Source organism: Bombus huntii, chromosome 18 (assembly GCF_024542735.1).
Source record: "Bombus huntii isolate Logan2020A chromosome 18, iyBomHunt1.1, whole genome shotgun sequence".
In the NCBI taxonomy this organism is placed as follows: domain Eukaryota; kingdom Metazoa; phylum Arthropoda; class Insecta; order Hymenoptera; family Apidae; genus Bombus; species Bombus huntii.
Genome location: NC_066255.1, coordinates 2,306,591 through 2,325,642, shown reverse-complemented (window position 1 = coordinate 2,325,642; position 19,052 = coordinate 2,306,591). Strand labels below are relative to the sequence as shown.

Genomic DNA, 19,052 nt, shown 5'->3' with positions numbered 1-19,052 from the left:
AACAGACGATCTGTCTTTCGAACTCGATTTGCGATGTTTCAAACTTGATCGCCGACAACGACGAATGTCGAGCCTCAGCGCGTTGATTTGTGCCTCTATTCGGCACAACCTGTCATTCATCGTGTCCGAAGTGCGGCGTTGCCGTTTGTCTTCCGTTCTTTCTGTTTCGATGGCGACAATTCGTCCTTTCTCTGGACATGATTCCTTTATCCGGTCGGCTATCCGTATTAAATTTTCTACTTTGGTATCTTCCAAAACCTCCAGGATGTACTGGACGTGAGCTGGTAGTCGATTTCTCGAAAGCGTGAGGATAGAATCGTCTGGCGTGGAGGGGCTGTCGAGTTTTTTTAAATCTCGATAAAATTGGGACGGCTTTCTGTCGCCCATTTCTTCACATTCCGGTAACTTTCACACTCTCGTACTGTCTAAATCTGTCTGTTTGCGGATAAGTTCGTTTTTTAATTTCTTATATCCCGTGGCCGGGAGACTTATCACTATGTCCTCGACTTGGTTCAAGTGCCGAACCTCGAGACATCTGGCGTGGTTCACGAATTTTATTTTGTTACACGTAATATCCGCTGCCTCGAATTGCGCCTCCAATAATGCAAATCATAGCGTCATACTCTGGGGCTGCAGTGGACGCATGCTGACCAACTGATTGGCTGTGCTTCTGCTGTTCGCAGCCTCGTTAGTATTTACCATCTTAAATACCTCCCTTCGCTTTCTTTCGTGTCGGGATCACCAGTTTGTGGTGAATGACTTGAGGTAGTTTTAAGTGTAAGTGCCCAAGAAATACTCTCAATGTTCAACGATTAACAATCAATAATCAACAATCCACGCTTCTCGACTATGTTTGCTTCGTGTTACGCTTGACCTCTCGCACTTCGGTGTTTAAAACTGAATGAATCTTTTGTTCAAAACTGATTTTCTTTTGTTACCCCTCGATATCCTCACTACGCACGCGTTCGTTAGACTTTCGCGGCGGGAGGACATTAGGCATGTCGGCCTTACGCTTTGATGCTGTTACGCTTTGTGTCGCAAAGCCGTCGGAAAGTTCCGTCGTCGAGTGCCGCCACAGACTAAACGTGTTGTTTTATATAATAACGAGACAAGTTATTATATAATCGAGAATACTCGATACTACTCGCTATAAGAATGATCGATACTCACTTTCTGGAGAGCATGATCGTTTATTTATACTGGTCGGAGAAGTACCAGAAAATTTGAATTTGATTCCGGTTGACGGTTGCACGTAGCGGCGATATTGTTTTGTACGGAGTTTTTGTACATCACATACTACAGTGTACACACTTACAGCACACATACACTTGTGATTATATGTTTCACCATTCCAACAATAAACAACGAAACTACTCAATGGCTAAAGACATCTCTTGGCTAGTGTCTAGTAAACTGGCTCTTATTTTCACCACTGCCACTTTCAAGAATGGTTCCAATTAATAAAAAAATTCTGTGAAGTTTGGATTCCATTGGATAAAGGAAAATGGCCCTTCAACGTTAAAATAATTATTTAAACGAGCATAAAGCCGATTTTATTCGGTTATATTCTAAATTATTAATTACATCAAAAACTGGACTGGAGAAAAACAACATTTTCAAAATGTTTCAACTTCGCATTCTCAATTTTACATGAATAATTGGCAATAGAAAATAGTGCGATTTCGGGCCGTTTTTATTAATGTTGAGAATTGTGGATCTTTGAAGCCGAAATAATGTTATAGGAACACTAAATTTATACTGAGGATTAATATTACAATAGCAATATATTTATTTCATGGACGATTTCAAAGATATTCATCGATACACACTTGCACGCGTCTCAGCACTTTCTTCTATACCCGACTGTTAACCGACTCTTAACTGACTGAAGAGTTTACATTCCTTTGTTTTCGAGACGCTGCGCACACACATACCTCCACACACTGATATTCACATACAAGTATCTCTACTACGCATTTAACTCAGTCCAGCACAGAAAATTATACATATCTCAACAATTAATTTACGGCTTAACGAACTAACACATTTTAACAATTTTTATTTGAAACTTTTTGCAATCCGATTATTAGAGTTGTTGTTATATGCAAAAAAACCTGTTTTTTACAACTTTGGAGATTTTTTGCAAAGTCTGTGCAAGAAATTTTGAGTGGCAAACATATAGGATTCATTCCCGAGAATAATTTGCATAAGTTCGCGCAAGAAAATTTAATACTGAATTTGTCCTCTTCTTAGGCTAATTTGACTGGACTATATCGTGTCATCCTGCTCTTCGGCCGTGAACCTGCAGAAGAACGACTCACTTGTTTTATTTCTCTACCACTTTGTTACATCGTCCTTCTGTATGTCCACGAGCTTTTGTAACAACAAAAAACAAACACGTGGCCGATCAGTTCGTTCTGTATCTGTGGACCATGTTTTGATATGTACGCAACGATGCTTTTGCCCATCCAAATTGATGTGCAACGCCGATACGCAACGGATTCGAACGCTCAATTGTAGACTTTTTTTTGCCGTCACATCAAAGAAATGATACGCATGTATGCAGCGGTGATTCGCAACAATGATACACAACGGGTTCGATGATATGATAGGTTACTATTAGAAATATACATATTTAGGATTAAGGTATAAAAAATGGAGGTATGAAGGGACAAAAGACAGGATCACAGAGACAGGTATGACAATGAGAAATATGTGGAGCATTGAGAAAAGAATTGGTTTGAAAGGAAGGATTTGACTAGTTTGCGTGATTGAAAACGCAATTGGTTTCAAGAGAGGGATTTGACTAGTTAACGTAATTAAAAACGAAACGAAACGACTGTCAACGAGTAGTGTACCATTGCGTGCTACCTGTTCCATTGCTGAGTTTTAGATTTTTGAACACGTAATGGTCTAAACTATCGAGATAATCGATTATCTCGCGAAGCGCCGAAATTTGCCGAAGTTGACCGATGTGCAGCCGACGGCTCGAGGTCGTTAGATAAACAGATGCGTTGCATCTTAAGTAATGTTTACGTCTAAGTATGTAACTAGACGTTGAGTTACATTGTATTCGAGGAGCTAAGGAAAGAGAAAAAAGAGTAAATGCGGGGTAAAGGACAGAGAAATACGAGGAGAAAATCAGGAAAATGCAACGAGGTGAGATTAGCGAAAAAATACCTGAGAGAAAAGTATTTAAAAGAGGAAGAATAGAGTTTCGGTAAAGAAAGATTAGAGTATATACAAAAAATACCATAGTAAAACAATGATGGAAAATATATGCAATAAAAAAGTGCAGGTTAGTATCATATTGAAAACAACACATTATTATAATCAAAGATAAAGGCAATTTAATAAAATATAAAGCTCAAGATATAATAGTAGGTATGAAGATATATAGTTTTATAGGTTACTAGAGTATTTGTAGCAAGGACAAGCGAAAGTAGCCAAAAGCTAATTATTAGAGCAAGATGAGGCAATCCAGAAAGCAATAATATACAGCTTAGAGGAGCTCATTAATTATTAATACAGCTAATTGACTAACCTGTACGAATTTAAATTATTATATTCGTCCTCAATATATCTTGTTTGTTTGTTTCATATGTACGTTTTTCTCCCTTTAGGCGAAGTTTTTGTAATCAGTGTCAAGAACTCTTTCGATAAAACGCTTTGATTCTAGTAGACTACAATTTTTCAATAATTCTATTTTCATTGCAACGGCTTCTTTTACAGTTATGTTGTAATATGTGTTCTATCTGACGGAACAAAAACGTGAGGATTTTCGTGGATAATTTATGACATACGAAGACAAAAGACTATTTTTGAATGAGGGCAGCAAAACATCAATAATTTGCATGATCTCCATCTAACACAAGTAACATATCGACGTATTCATGAAATTATGGCATTTTGAACGTTTCCTCATTTTAAGGTACTAGACTTTAAAATAACGCTTCAGAATTGTTATATTAGTGAAAGAAATTGAATAATAATATTATTAACAACAAATTAGCAGATAACTGAGGAAAAGAAATGAAGCAGTGCTTTCCAGACTGGTAATTGCTACCTTCAGCATTAACGTATGTGTATATATCTACCAAAGATTAATTTGCGACTTAAATATAATAAGGCAACATATATTTTGATTTATGTCGTTGTCATATTTTTAGCCGCTGCTACTTTCATCCAGTTAAAATAATTAGAAAACAAAATCTGTTTCTATAGTCGCTATCCGAAATAATAATTAAATAATTATAAATAATTATAAATAATCTATACGTCACATGAAAGTAGAAAGAAATTTCTAAGTTACAGTGCTATTTAATATCTATTTATTTGCTCATTTTTGTTCAAGCATTGTAGTTGTTAAACAGTTTGAGATGGATAGGTCGTGATAGGTGCTGAAGAAATATATATAAATACTCGGATATATTTAACCAATATATTTATTAACAATTCTCGTTATGGACATTGTACGTAGAGCTTGCGATTACACTTGGCGGTACAACTCGACTTCTAGACGATGAGCTAATGAGTTAAGATGAGGTCTGCTCAAGAGGAACTCTCTTTCTGTCACGATGATGCTGCAGAGGAGGAAAACTATGATGTCTAAGGGCACGAGATCATCCTCTATATACGAGATTATATACGAGATTAGTCCTATAGAAATTAAAAATTCTTTATTACCGATTTCATTACGTTTTGATTATAGTACAGGACAAGAATTTTGGAATCTGGAATCTTCTTTGTTGGTTTCATACATCTGGTTTCCTACTGTTGGTGAGTGATTTTTGGACTTTTCAGACTTTTAGATTTTCATCACTTACTCTGAATCCTTTAACAACTCATCATAAACCGGAAATTTCAAGGAATTAGTTAATAACAATCTACCAACCGGACAGTATACCTTGGGGGACTTCCCTGTTGGAAACTGCCCCCCTCCACCTTTCCCTGGATAAAAACATACAGGCAGAAAGATGGTGATCAGTACAAAACACGTTGATTGTTAACTCAAACTGGTAAAAACTTAACCATGACGTGTCAAATGAGAACTCGGTGAGCAAAAAGAAACAAATAGAGGGGAATGTTTCTGAGGATTGCTACACGGCTCAACAACATCGGTCGACTAAAGTTGGACAACTCGACTGCGAAATTTTGCTTTCACACTGAACAATTGTCCGGGCTTCTCGGGATCGAGTTGACTTGGTAATGGACGAGCCTCTTGACGTCTGGACCCAAGATGCTCGTTTGCGCCTGGATGGACCTTGATGACTCGGTCCAAAGGCCATTGCATTGGGGGCACATTATCCTCCTTGATGCTGAAGATCGTGCCTTCCTTGATGCCGTGGTCGGCCTTGCTCAATTTATTGTGACTGGTCAACTCATTCAGGTATTCCCGATGCCAGCGATTCTAGAAATGCTGTTTCAGTTGGTAAATGTGTTATCGTCTGAAGAGCCGGTTGAGTGGACTGTCCCTGAAATCTCGCTCTCGCAGGTTCATTAATGAATCGCCAATGAGGAAGTGGCTGAGAATGAGGATCAGGAGGTCACTTGGACCAGAGGATTTTGGAGTCAGCGGTTTTGAATGCAGAATGGCTACAATTTCAACGATGAGTACTTTATTTTGCCAGTTTTCCTGTTATGAAGTTCATGCTAGAGCACTGCTCCACGATATAGCGCTGTATAATGAGTTGGATGCTAATGGCTTAATTGGTTCAGTTGTCATTGGAATCGTCGATCGTCGACATCACTATTTACGCGTTCGTCGATGGCTGGAGGATGGTCCTGGAGACGAGCCCCTTCGTGACGTCTCCGACCTGTGTTTCGTTGTAGATTTCCGATGACCAGTCGGTGATGAGGATGTCGAAGAGGGTCTCGAGGATCGACTGTTCGACGAAGAGAAGGTTTGGCTGAATGTAACGGAACGAGACTTTGAGTGGCGTTTGTCCTTATGCAGCATCGTGTTATGCCATTGTCCACATGTACGACATGGTCCTGCGTAACAATCTACCATAGAGTGCCCCTCTCTCAGGCAATTGGTGCATAAGGATGCCGCTTTGACGTCTTTAAGGCGCTCGCTAACGGATTTCGCCTTGAAAGTATCACATCCCCAAATCTTGTGCGGTCCTCGGCAGATGGGGCATGTCTGTCTTGTCACTCTGTATGTAGAGACCAATTTCAAGTTGTATACCAGTTTCCGAAGGAAGTTCAGTAGATGAGCATACTGAGGCACTTCCTTGTCAGGTAACGTGAGTTGCCACTCTCGCACGGTCTTTGCTGGTAATTTTGAACTGATCAGACTGATAATTATCGTATTTAAATTGATTGGCTCTCCTAAATTGTTCAATGAGTGGAGATTTTGTTCGACCGTGTCAACTAACTGCCTCAAGGCCGTTGGAGATGGTTCAGTTATTTTTGGAAAATTAACGATTGCGAGGCTGTGGTGAAAAGCGATGTGTCGTGGACACCCGAACCTCTTCTGGTGAGGGTCAGCTGCGTCGCTGTTATTTGCGTTGACAAGATGGTCACTGTTATCTGCTGTCAAGGAGAGAGTGTTATTGGACGAACATTTCGCAGGAAATCCGCTGCCTGTGGGTGTCGATGGGGTTGATGGTTCCCTGCTTTCTATGAGATTCTTTATTCGAGCAGCCAGGGATATGTAATAGCCAAACGCTTCGCGCTCCTCAGTATTCTCTTCTTCTTCGAGATCGTATAATTCCTCCTGGACGAGTCGGAATTGTTTCCACTCGTACTCGAGTTGGGCTTTATATCTTTTTAAAGCACCAACGTTATAATTGTTGGACTGTTGGTAATCGTCAATGTCTTTCGTTATGAACTTGATGTTGTCGAGATGCTGATTGCGTTTTTGTTGCAGGTAGTCGATGTTTGATGCGGTCGCCATGCTTTTGACGGGTGTTGGTGTTGTGCAAGGAACAGGAATTGGCGAAACACTTTAAAGAGCTTACCTTGCTGCGAGATTTCGTCGTTCTTGGAACTTGCTATCTTGAAGACTGTGCACGTGTATCTGAAGGACCAAAAATGTTCGACCGATCGCGAAGAAGCTCGCCAACGAAACACGTCAAAGATGTGGTTGTACCGACGATAACACTTGGTTAACAAATTAAAATATGCACTTTAGTTCAACAATCTCTTCTCGTAGAACATAAGTTTTAGTGATAATAGTTAAAACGTCGACTAATGGTCAACAAATTGAGATGCTGATTGGTCAAGAAACCTGAAGCAACTAAATTCCTGTGACGATGGTCACGACTAGTTATGGATGTGTCTAAGACCACCGGATAAGCGGATTTGTCAATGGCAATTTTCAGGAGGAAAGCGAGGGCAACGGTTATCCTTGCTAATTGGCTAGGAAAAAAAGGTAAGTTGGTAAGGAAGGGTGCTACATGCCTCACAAAGAAGGTCGCTAATGGAAGGCATCATACGTGAGAGAAACCAAATTTCCCGTACTTTACATTTGTACTTTACAATTTGTCCAGCTGGACATTTGGTAAATTTTTCTAACTTAATTGCTAGATAACATGTGGATGACGGATACCCCCAGCGGGATATCATTTTCGAGTTTGGCTATTTTATTTCTTTAGTGGGATCAGTGGGGTAAGGTTTTCTTTTTAGTCTTCTTTCTATGGGAGACTTTCCTTGAGACATGCTTTGTATCTTAGATTTTTAAAATAGTGGAAAAGAAATCTGAGAAAATGATCAATTCAGAGTGAAAGGAACTACCAATATAATTTTTTTTTTATTATTTAATTTGTACTTTACAATTTGTCCAGCTGGACATTTGGTAAATTTTTCTAGCTTTATTGCTAAATAATAAAAAGTGAATGTCTACCCCTAGTGGAATACCATCTTCGAATTTGTCTATTTTATTTCTTTAGTGAGGTCAGTGAGGTGTTTTCTTTTTAATCTTCTTTCTATGAGAGTTTCTATGCGATGTATTTTTCTGCGTAGTTGCCAATTTCTTCTTTAACCGTTGACTATTGTTCTTAGTATCTTCGATTGTAACGAGTCTAGTTTATTTCTGTGCCTCATTGCTGCTGTCCCCCATAACGGTATTCCGTACGTCCAAATTTATTTTATTATCGTTTTGTATATTTGTAATTTATTTCCTATGCTAAGTTTAGAATTTCGACTAGTTAGCCAGTACATCTGTCTTCTTGTTATCCATATTTTGTCTATAATTGATTTACTATGTTGCTCCCATGTAAGTTGTATGTTAAGTGAAGTACTCGGTATTTAACTTGCCTTGTTTGTGTTATGTGAGTACCGTTCAATTGGATATTTTCAATTTTCTTTCCCTATTGTTGGTTTTAGACGGTCGTATATTATTTTCTCTAGAATTTTGGAAAACGCAGGAATTAATGGCATTGGCCTGTAAGATGCTATAGTATAATATACAGATCTACAGTACTATATTGGAGTACCTGAGAAGTGAGAACAAAAGCAGTCAGAAGTTAATTGCTAGGACCAGATGTAGGAATTTAAGAAATTTTAACAGGTATTGACTAGGAAATTGCTAGCAGAGGTACGTATTATCTGAGAACAGTAAGATTATAAATAGAAAGAGGAAAGAGAAGTGTAATATAGAAAACGTATTATGTGACAGGAATGACGAGAAGATAGTTGACTGGATAGTTGACTGGACATTCCGTGACCTTGACACTGTAACTAATAAATACATACATATATATATACATATATAAAAGATTCACGTCTGAGATGGCACATTGTGCACTTCTACATTATTATAACAATAATAAATGTTCTGCAACACTATATTTTGTTATTATTAAACACAACATGCCTAGTCTATGGAAACGTTAATATTACTCGACGTAAATGAAATTTTGTAAAATGTGAATGTGAATAACTTTAAGCGAATCGTTTATTGAACTATTACGTTTTAAATTCTGGAATATAGAATTATATATTGTGTCAATTTATTATTCATAATATTATAGCATCATTTTATAGTTATTCACCCAACAGATCTCACAAAGGACATAGCCTAACAAACACGATGATGGTACCCCGCTGGGGGTAGCCACCCACATGATATATTAGTATACCGCTATAATACTTTACCAAATGTCCTACTGGACAAATTGTAAAATTTAAATAAATAAATAATAAAAAAAAAATTTTATAGTTATTCGCCCAACAGATCTCACAAAGGACATAACCTAACAAACACGATGATGGTACCCCACTGGGGGTAGCCACCCACATGATATATTAGTATACCGCTATAATACTTTACCAAATGTCTGGACAAATTGTAAAATTTAAATAAATAAATAAAAAAAAAATTTTATAACTATTGTATAGTTAATGTCGATTCACAGTTTGTAGTATTCAAAATCGTGAAGAACTCGGTATTTGGCTATCACGCTTAATTGGTGAATCTGTCAATGTAACGCCCTTTACAATTTTAATGTTAAATATGTAGTATCTTGTAAGTCTCAACATTTTGAACAATTTTTTCCTGAGCATATAACCGGCGGTCGGTCTTAGTTTACGAGTTATATGAAAAACTATCTCGCGACTTAGTTTTTAAGCTGAGTTGAAGCGATTAAGCAAACAAATGCTGACCTTGCGAGGTGACGTGTTAAGACTACTTCGTAATTGCTGTGCTAAGCCGTGTCTTGTTTTGCTCTGTGTATTCTACTGTTACCAACCTAGTTTTCTCGGACTGTTTTATATTCTTGTGAATAAGTGTCCTATTGAACTCTATTACACCTATAACGATTGCTGTATTAGATTGTGGATTAGTGATAGTGACAAACCTGTGACTTGTGTATCTTGTGGAATTAGTTTCTATGCACGCTCTTTATGCTTGATGAGATCTGGTCACTCTTAGTCCACCGACACACTCATAAACTGCTCTGATTCAACCTCAACATCCTCAGATTTGCACGGATCGGATGACAATTCTTTATCATCATTATTCGATCGTCTACAGGCCTCTCCTCATGCTGCTTTATCCGAGATTAATACTAAACTTGATCTCTTCACCATAAGAATGAATCAAGGAAATCAAAGACTCAGCAGTCGCAAAATTAGATAATATTTCTATTTACTGAACTGTTCTGAGAGTTCCGATACTGGAATTTAAACTATTGTCGGCTTCGTCTTTTGTGGAGACATGTAAATACGAAAAACTGTATATGAAAATTCAGAAGAGAAAAAGGTTCAACAAGTTCAACCTTCTTCTATTTAACATTAACGAACCTGTTTTGCCTATGCCAGATGCGAATCTGAAGGTGGTGGAAGTTTTCAAAGTGGAATTGGTAAGTTCTTCTTTCATGGCTTCACATGGCCAATTCTGTTAATATTACCAAGTACGTATGTTTGTTATAATTATCTATTATTATTGTTTTTATCATTCTATATGTACGTATAGTGGTAATGGAATTAACATGAAAGAAAGACATTTAAAATGTCCTCTTTCTATATTAATAACAATCATAGCCACTTGTTTGTAGGTTTGTAGTCCATCTAGCTGAAAGTAAACTACCATGATTGAATTAACTGAGAAAAATAACGATATAAGAAATTAGGGAAAGATTCCCAAATTTTCTTCTATGACAAAATTATAAACAAATATATTTCCATAAAAAGAATCTACCTGATTTTGTAAAACTACATATTTATATATCCAAACATTATTACGATTTAAGATAAAAATAAAATCACTATAATGCAACATGAAAACATGTGTAACAATTACAGAAATCTTCTTTATCGATATATGCCTCACGTGAATTATTAAACTCTGATTTTTCTGTAAACAGCGAGATGCAACGCAAGTTATAAACATGTGGTCGATAAACTTACTTTGTTGAAATACATATATGCATGGTGTATCTGTAAAAGAAACTTTTAAAGATATTTTATGATTTTGAAATTATTTAGTTTACTAGTAAAAACCGCTGTAGCTTTGTTCACTCGTCTATTTCTTTATTTGTGTGTGTCTTATATAATATTTGCGCGATACATATCGTGACTCCATCTAGCACGCAATTGCCTATCAAACGTCTCCCCTCTCTATCGGCACACATGCATTTACACATGACTGTTGTTTAGTTCTCACTAATACTTCTTTCATAAATACTTTATCAAATGGCCGCCGTTTGTGAATAAAAGACGCTAAAATTAGTATCAAATTCCTAAGTTGGTATGACATTCGCGTTGGGCTACGAAGGTCCATAAGGTAATTTGTCTATTCTCATATTTCGTCTGTCGATAATATAGTAGTATTATAGGTTGCAGATTCAAGATCATACTGCGTTACAAATCCTAACAAATAGATCAAAGTGGTATGGTAACAACCGATTTATAAAACACAACTTCCGACATTAACCTCTTAGGCATTATGCGCCATCTTATATTACGACGCGCTACTATAATAACTCACTCTATTGACTTATACGCTCACCGTTTTTTAAACTAAATGATCATTTTCATTTGTCTTGCTTCATACTTCTTTTGCCCTCACATCGTTCTATAACAGTGTTAACAATATACAGACAGAATATATAATCTTCGTTTTTGATACGCCAACGTCAGGTATCAATCGTTGCTTTTCGTTAATATAAATATACCATTACTAGATGCGCTTTCTAACATGCCGATCCGTATCTTTATGATTTTTTAGAATCTTCAACCTCAAATTGTCGCTTCAAAATAGGAAACGAAGAGCAATTTGAAAAACTATCGCGCTATGAGTGTAAAAATTGTGACGTGGGTCTATGTGTTCATGATAAGTAAGGTACGTTGCAATTAAAATAAATTTTAACGAAAATCATGCTTGAGGTCAATTTTACACGAACTTTCTTTACAAATCTCCATCGATCCAGAGGTGTAAAATCGCCATACAGTGGTTTTGTACTTACTTCTTACAAGCCTTGTAAATATTTAATTTGGAAATTGTGATTTTGTTAAATTCTTTTGTTTGAAATAGTAATACATATTTAATAATACTTCATAATTAATATTCTTTGTTTAGTCACTGAGTAATAATAATGGTTTAGATCATATTCTTTACCACAGACGAATATATCCCATTCTTAATGCATGTTCTTTAGCTTCAATGCTTTCACCGAAGGATAGTATTAAATACAAAATCTTAACTTATCGGTCGCAGCATTCTATGGTTGTCACTTTGTAAACCTCAACTCCCGACATTAAGGGTCTTACCCGCTTCAGGAAGGAGATTTCCTCTTTGACTTACCAGTGATACAAAATTTTACAAATAGATAGTTGTTCCCAGACTAGTGCTGCGCCATGCGGCTAAGTGGTGAGCTTAACAAACATTAGCATATACAAGAACCTACAAAATTAGAGATCTGCTCTGTGATAATAACAATATAATACAATATTATAAGATAAGATAAGAATATAATATTAATAAGTTTCTCCCCGCTGTAATTCTAATCTAATCCTTCGCTTTTATACATCATCCGAATTTTGTATTGAACATAATTTTAAATAATTATGCATAATATTTGCTATATTTCATAAAATGTTTAAAAAAATATTGTAAAGGGGAGTGTTAAATTTCTTAATTTTTATTATTATGCAAAATTCTCGTTAAGCTTTGTGTGATGGAATAGGTTCTTTTCTAATAATCTGACGTTGATCGATAAAAATAGCGGTTTATTGTGTACTATCATTTTGAACAGCATTCATCAGTACAGTTAAAATGTTATTCATTATTGTACGTACACTGAATAGTATATAAATATCGATTTATACCAATAATTTTAAAAGACTAATTTATATGAGTCAATCTTTATAAACATTTAATATCGTTAACATAAGATTTGGCACATTGAACATTTACCTAATATGATTTTTCTAAACAAATAGTGAGACCTTTCACGCTTGTGTAAGTATAATTATCTATTTTGCTCCATATTTCGTAATACTTTATATTCCATACTTTATAATAATGTGCTATTAATAATTTAAATATATTTGATTCCTCGAATCTAGATTTTAATAATATAAACAAAATAGAAAGAATAATTATTGCATTATATAACACAAAAGTTTTGAGCTAATATATCACATATCAAAATCCATATATAAATTATTTTCTCTCTATCCATTCTCTTTTTCTTCCACGCACGCGCACGCACGCACGCAAAACACGCACACATACACGCATTATTTTCATTGAGATGATCGAGTCACATATTCTTGATTAATAATTTCAATATTTCATGACAATTAATGTTATTAAGAATATAAAAATATGTTAATATAATATTGTTATAATTTCATAGTATGGTTGTACTATCAAGTAATACCTGTTATTACTTACAAAACCTTGGTTATGAAAATTATTTAATTCAAGAAAACTTAACATTTTTGCAAAAGCTTGCAAAGAATTTTTTTTAAATAAAATACTAAATAATAAGTAACAAAATTTACCAGTCTCTTATCTCATAAGTAGTTTGTTACATTGTTATATGACACTTACATAAGCGTAAAATGGCCTCCTATTCTAGACACGATTGTATATCACATGTAGGATCACAACACTGTTACGATTTGCATTTGCAGATAGATTGATTATATATCAGTTACAAAGAGTTTTTGTTAAACATTCAATAGTAGGGCACTTTAAACTTGAATTGTTATTACTATTAATTATCAATTGGTGCAATAGATGTAGAATAAAATCTTCTTATTTATGAGTAATTTGTCTACTAATACAATATTTTTTTATATACAGATATCAGGTATTTCTTTTAGGAAGCAGTAGCTCTTTTCTAGAGATTCATTATTCCATTAAATTGTAAAATATTTTGCTTACGATTAAAATAAAAGGAACTGAAACATTATCAAAATAATGTGTTTAAAAACTAATCTAATCTGAAAAATAGAAACATTTTTCAATCAAGATATATTCTTTAGAAGAATATTTCCTGTGTAAAATTTCTCTTTAGAAATGTAGTATATGTACTTTTATATATAAGTTATTAGAACACACATTCATGTTTGAGACAACATACTGATCTATTGCTATATTCATTTAAAGAATATTTTAACTGTCTTTTATCTCTTTTTGCTTTTGCTATCAATTACATTTAAATTTATATTATATTTTTGTGATTATTTGTTCTTTTCTTCTTCATTATAATATTATGAACAAATAAGATTTCCTTATTTGAATTTTGAATAATTGTAAAACTGTAAATATATTTCTATAAGATTTAGAATATAAACTCAAATAAAATATAATGTTTTAAAAATATTCATTTTGGCATTTCAATTCATAATTCTCAACTTAACAGTATATTGCTTTATATATAAGGATTATTACCTCTTTTCACATGTATGTTATAATTAGGATAACTGCCTAGATATTGATGTCGTGGGCTTACTGATGGTTGTTTTGTAATACTCGCCATTGCCCAACCCATGATTAGTTCCAAACCTCTGCACAAAGTTTGATATATAAACCACGGCCATGGTCTGGGATATTGTGTGACGATTAGTTGCATACCATGTTTTGTAGTCTCGGCTAAGAGACCTATATTAAAAAAAAGATTTGTAGTTTTTTACAAAAATTTTCCTTTTCTCAAAAATCAAATTTGTTATATAGCATTTAATACATTTATGCTAGTAATCTTGTATTTTATATTAAATTACCGTATGGCCCAAAAATACGTGCTACATCTGTAATGCATAAAATGATTCCTAAAACCGCAGTTGCATATGTTACATTTAATACTTTTCGAATTTGCGATCTCCTAACTGCCGCTGTATTTTCTTCCAACATATGTAAAGGCGTATCGGATTTAGTCCTATTGACATACGCAATATGATTTAATATTGAATGAAGCGTAAAATCGCTATTCTGAAAAAAAAGTATTCAACCTTGTAAAATGATATAACAAAAGTTAATTTTTGAGACAAACATTAAAGTGAAATAAAAATACCCCAACTTTTCCGTCGACTTTAGTATTTTCGGGAAGCAAATTAGTTTCGACCGTTATATCTTCAACATCTTCTTTCTCCTTTTCATTTTTCCAAGATAAATTTTTCTTCCGTAATTTTCCATCATCATCTTTATCTTTACTTTTTTCTGTCATTAGAGCTGCTTTTTCACTACAATCTGGTTGATCCGAATCAGATTCAGATTTTTCTTGTATCTCTATTTTTTCAGGAACTATGCTACGGCCGTGAGTTGGACTTCTGCTCAAGCTTCTAATACTAATATCACTACTTCGGCGATTTAAATCCAGTGGTTTGACTTGAACAAATTCCGAATTACGTCGAAAGGAAATATCTGAATTTCTACGTATCTCAGTTCGGGGAGTAAAACCGCTAACATCAGAATTACGTCTTGAACCTAAAATATAAATGAAATATAATTGAAATAAAAGTGTATTTATACTAGGATTGATAACCAATGTGTGTACGTGTGTTATTGTTAGGTTTTATTTACCTGTAGGACTTAGGTCCACGACTTTTGGCAATTTATGAAGATCGGTCGGAGGTAACATTCGCCTAGGTGTTCTATTCCCAAAATCGCTATTCCTTTTTAATTTAGCAGCAAATTGAGAACTTCTATTCTTTTCATGTGAAAAATCAGAACATCGTCTTAAATCTCTAATATTTCCTAAAGGTGTCACATTTTCAGAATATCTTCGAGACATCTTGTCCGGAGATCGTCTTCTATCAATCTCGGGTGAATGTTTAGGACTAAAGTCAGAATTGCGTCGACATTCCGATGTGAAACCATCCTCTTCATTTATAAATCTAACACTACACTCTGAATTTCTACGAGATGATCTAGACGCGTCACTGTTTCGTCTACTAGCTACTGAACTTCTACGGCTTGGACTAGATACTGTTATTATAGGTAAATTTGTCGCTGATGGCGTAGGTGTCGGGGGTCTAACATATACTTCTGGTACAGTCGACTTGGGAATTGTTTTGTCATCTTGGGATGGCATACTTTTACAAGGTGATTTGTCACATTCTTTTTGAACCTGTTCCTCTTTTTCTGTTATTTTCATAGGTTGATCTATGATATTAAAATAAAAGAAGTTTAAATATTAAATAATAAATATTAAAAATATATTGCTTCTATACCTATACTTTTTCATTTCTCTTTTACCTTTAGGATTTTTGTCCAAATCATTTGTAAGGGTTGCAGGTTCTGTTATTTCAGCATCTTTAATTTTGGGATTGAGCAAAGTAGGTACTAAGGCAGTGGCAACAGATGATGCCAAGTTATTATAAGGAGCTAACATTGCCAGTTGCATAATACCTAAAACAACACTTAATATGAAATATTTAAATAGTTGTTTAATACCTATATTATCAATATAAGGTACTAAAAAAAGTTCGTGCGAATTCCTAGAACAAAATACAAATATTCTGTGTCTTTCGTAACATAATTTTATTTAACAATATAATCACCATTTATCACTTTTGTGCATTTCTTCGTTGTAAAAGCTTCGATTTCTATTTGCAAAAAATGAACTAATTACTGATTTGACCACTGCATCATTTTTAAAATTACTATTTGCAAATTTAACATTGATCAAAATAGATGATACAGGAGACAGATCTGGCTTGTAAGGAGGATGCGGTAGAAACTTCTATCCATTCCTTATTTTTTGGTGAGTTGAAAGAAGAACGAGATCATGCATTATTGTATACATCTTCCCTGTTTCCGAATGTCGGATGAATTTTTTTTAATTGTATACCAACTACATAGATCAAACTTTTTGCTGATACGAATTTTATGCATTATATTATACAAATTACTGACCGAAATTTAATATCAATTCATTGGTAACCGAAAAAACTACACGAACCTTTTCGGGTATCTAATAATAACATTACACCTTATAATATAATATAATATCTACTATAATATATATATTACAATAGATACATATTATTAATACTTATTAATTAATTATATAAAGTCTTATTTTTTTACCATAATTTTATATAAACTGAAGTTAGCTTATAGAAACAAACCTTTTTGATGTGTATTAGAATTGTCTCTCATTAACATACTACTTGGCACAGATTGCAGTAAATGAATTATCTTATATCCTGCATGTAGAAATGTTAAGTACAATAAAATACTCCAGATAAGGAACACTGTTTGGACCACATATTTTGCTATATAACAATTATGGGAGGTAAGAGCAACGTCACTAGCAATTACAAAAAAAAAGTGTCCTGTTATGATTAAACTGAGACAAGATTCTTTTTGAATCTTCTCTGGTCCAAATTTAAGCTGGAAATATATTTTACTATATATTAAATCAGTTTTGTTTAATGTTCAATTTTTTCTAGAACACTAAAATTACCTGAGTTAATTGCAGAAAAGCCAGTTGTATGAGACTAAAGGCAGATGTTACACATGGAAATCCAACATCCCAAATAATGGAACCAATAATTTTGGGCATAATATTTTTAAAATTATATGGATCTATGAAGAGGCATGCTGCTCTTGATGCTCCAAGTATACATAAAAACATATTAATTGTGGACATAAAAGGCCGACTTGATATAAGAGACCTAAAAGAAAATACAATATTTTTCAATACATTTGTAGTTCTGTATATCTGGAATAAGATATAATTTCATACCTTAAGTGTAGAATAGATAAAAATGTGTAAAATGCAAGTACAAAGAAGAGGCAGGCAAAACCATATGTATGTAAAAGAAAAATCCATTTTAGCTCTTGATGTATTGATGTGATTGATGGAGTAATGATTAGTAATTTGTCTAAAATTGAAGGTGTTGACAAATTTGAAACACAATTTTGCCCAGGTATTGGTGTTGATAATGATATATTTATACCTATAGATAAAGTAAGAGTAATTAAACAATTATAAGATATAAGTTGAGGGATAATTATAAAATTGATCCTTTTTTTTTATTATGTCCCAGTGTTTAATTACATCTGTTATGGAGAATTACTTTCACATATATGTATTTTTTATCATAATGTGAAACAATTAATAACAGTAATAAAAAAAACAAAGGGAAAAAATATCAAAATATAAGAAGCAACTGACCACGGGTCCAATTAGTCAGCTTATCCATAATCTTTGGATTGAAATTCACAGCACATCACTAACTTTTTTCTAATACTTAAATCCTGTTAACACACAATCGAATTTTTTTTATTCGAACGAGCAACTTATCGCAACAACGGATTTTGAAATGTGACTGCAGCAACAGGCTTTGCTTATAGTGTAGTCCGATTAGCACCCCTTCTCCAATTCGCGGATACCTACAGTCCCATCCGTTTCTCTCACCCTCTTGCTAGAAATATTGATTTTGCACAAAGGATGATTGGAGGGAGAATTCAGACTATCCTGAGCTTTACGCTTGTCCATTGTTCTTTAGAATATAAATAGAACATTACTAAATTTATCAAATTAATTCTGTTTTATTATTTATTATTATCTCTTGTTGCAATCATGCATATAGCATTTCGATACCTAAAAACTTCGTATTTTTCAATTATAAATTGTCCTAAAACGTAAAATTGTCCTTTTCCTTCTTAAAAATTTTTTTAACTTAAGTTGATCGGAAATTCTATAAAATAAAAATTTGGTCCTTGTTTTTAGGATATCTTAAAACTTTCACAATTGTTTATTATTAACAATTGTAATTATGATATCAATTTTTGATTTTTATATACATATTCCTATATTACACATATCTAATATAACGATACATCGTTAATGAAAATTTATTTGAATCTAATATTACAAATTATCCATAGTAGAATCTATACTATTGTACATAATGGACAATGATGCAAGCTAACTGTATATGTATTTAGATTCAAATGTCCTACACTTGATTAAACGAATCTTTCCGATTATTGCTATTATAAAATGCTTATGAAACACATTAACAAACGCGTGACAAACAGGTAATCGTAAATTTATTATTTTGTACACATATAAATACATACATTGAAATATTGTAATATCTGATGCGGACCATTCATTAATGTTTAGAAGTATTGATATAAA

General features: G+C 33.9%; 1 protein-coding gene and 3 long non-coding RNA genes across 6 annotated transcripts; 2 read left to right on the top strand and 2 right to left on the bottom strand.

Moving 5' to 3' along the window:
- Window positions 1-2,148: 2,148 nt before the first annotated feature.
- On the top strand, window positions 2,149-4,540 carry LOC126875353 (uncharacterized). Its single transcript, XR_007693358.1, has 3 exons — window positions 2,149-3,931; window positions 4,013-4,079; window positions 4,481-4,540. It is a non-coding gene; the product is annotated as an uncharacterized LOC126875353 (long non-coding RNA).
- A 3,535-nt stretch (window positions 4,541-8,075) lies between these two features.
- LOC126875351 (uncharacterized) lies at window positions 8,076-11,667 on the bottom strand. Of its 2 annotated transcripts, none has more exons than XR_007693355.1 (3): window positions 11,456-11,667; window positions 8,208-11,316; window positions 8,076-8,131 (listed from the first exon to the last, which is right to left on the bottom strand). It is a non-coding gene; the product is annotated as an uncharacterized LOC126875351 (long non-coding RNA). The 2 variants fall into 2 exon arrangements; XR_007693356.1 differs by lacking the exon at window positions 8,076-8,131 and having other exon boundaries at window positions 8,215-8,351; window positions 8,442-11,316.
- On the top strand, window positions 11,083-15,439 carry LOC126875355 (uncharacterized). Its single transcript, XR_007693360.1, has 3 exons — window positions 11,083-11,230; window positions 11,675-11,788; window positions 15,197-15,439. It is a non-coding gene; the product is annotated as an uncharacterized LOC126875355 (long non-coding RNA).
- Window positions 12,659-18,564, bottom strand: LOC126875308 (uncharacterized). Of its 2 annotated transcripts, XM_050638156.1 has the most exons (10): window positions 18,081-18,564; window positions 17,649-17,862; window positions 17,367-17,577; window positions 17,029-17,293; window positions 16,154-16,306; window positions 15,479-16,060; window positions 14,970-15,382; window positions 14,680-14,887; window positions 14,351-14,560; window positions 12,659-14,217 (listed from the first exon to the last, which is right to left on the bottom strand). In XM_050638156.1, the coding sequence occupies exons 1-10, from the start codon at window positions 18,106-18,108 to the stop codon at window positions 14,162-14,164; spliced, it is 2,340 nt and encodes a 779-aa protein (XP_050494113.1). In that variant the 5' UTR covers window positions 18,109-18,564; the 3' UTR covers window positions 12,659-14,161. The 2 variants fall into 2 exon arrangements, with proteins under 2 accessions (XP_050494113.1, XP_050494114.1); XM_050638157.1 differs by having other exon boundaries at window positions 12,659-14,560; window positions 18,081-18,551.
- Window positions 18,565-19,052: the final 488 nt, after the last annotated feature.

What these genes read in the sequence shown, in the direction of transcription:
- LOC126875308 (XM_050638156.1), bottom strand. Translation starts at nt 18,108, where the DNA reads ATGGATAAGCTGACTAATTGGACCCGTG. An exon ending in AAGTCGACGGAAAAGTTGGG is followed by an intron (nt 14,888 to 14,969) that starts GTATTTTTATTT and finishes CTTTTTTTTCAG; the next exon opens with AATAGCGATTTTACGCTTCA. An exon ending in TAACATACATGTGAAAAGAG is followed by an intron (nt 14,218 to 14,350) that starts GTAATAATCCTT and finishes ATATATTTACAG; the next exon opens with TTTTACAATTATTCAAAATT.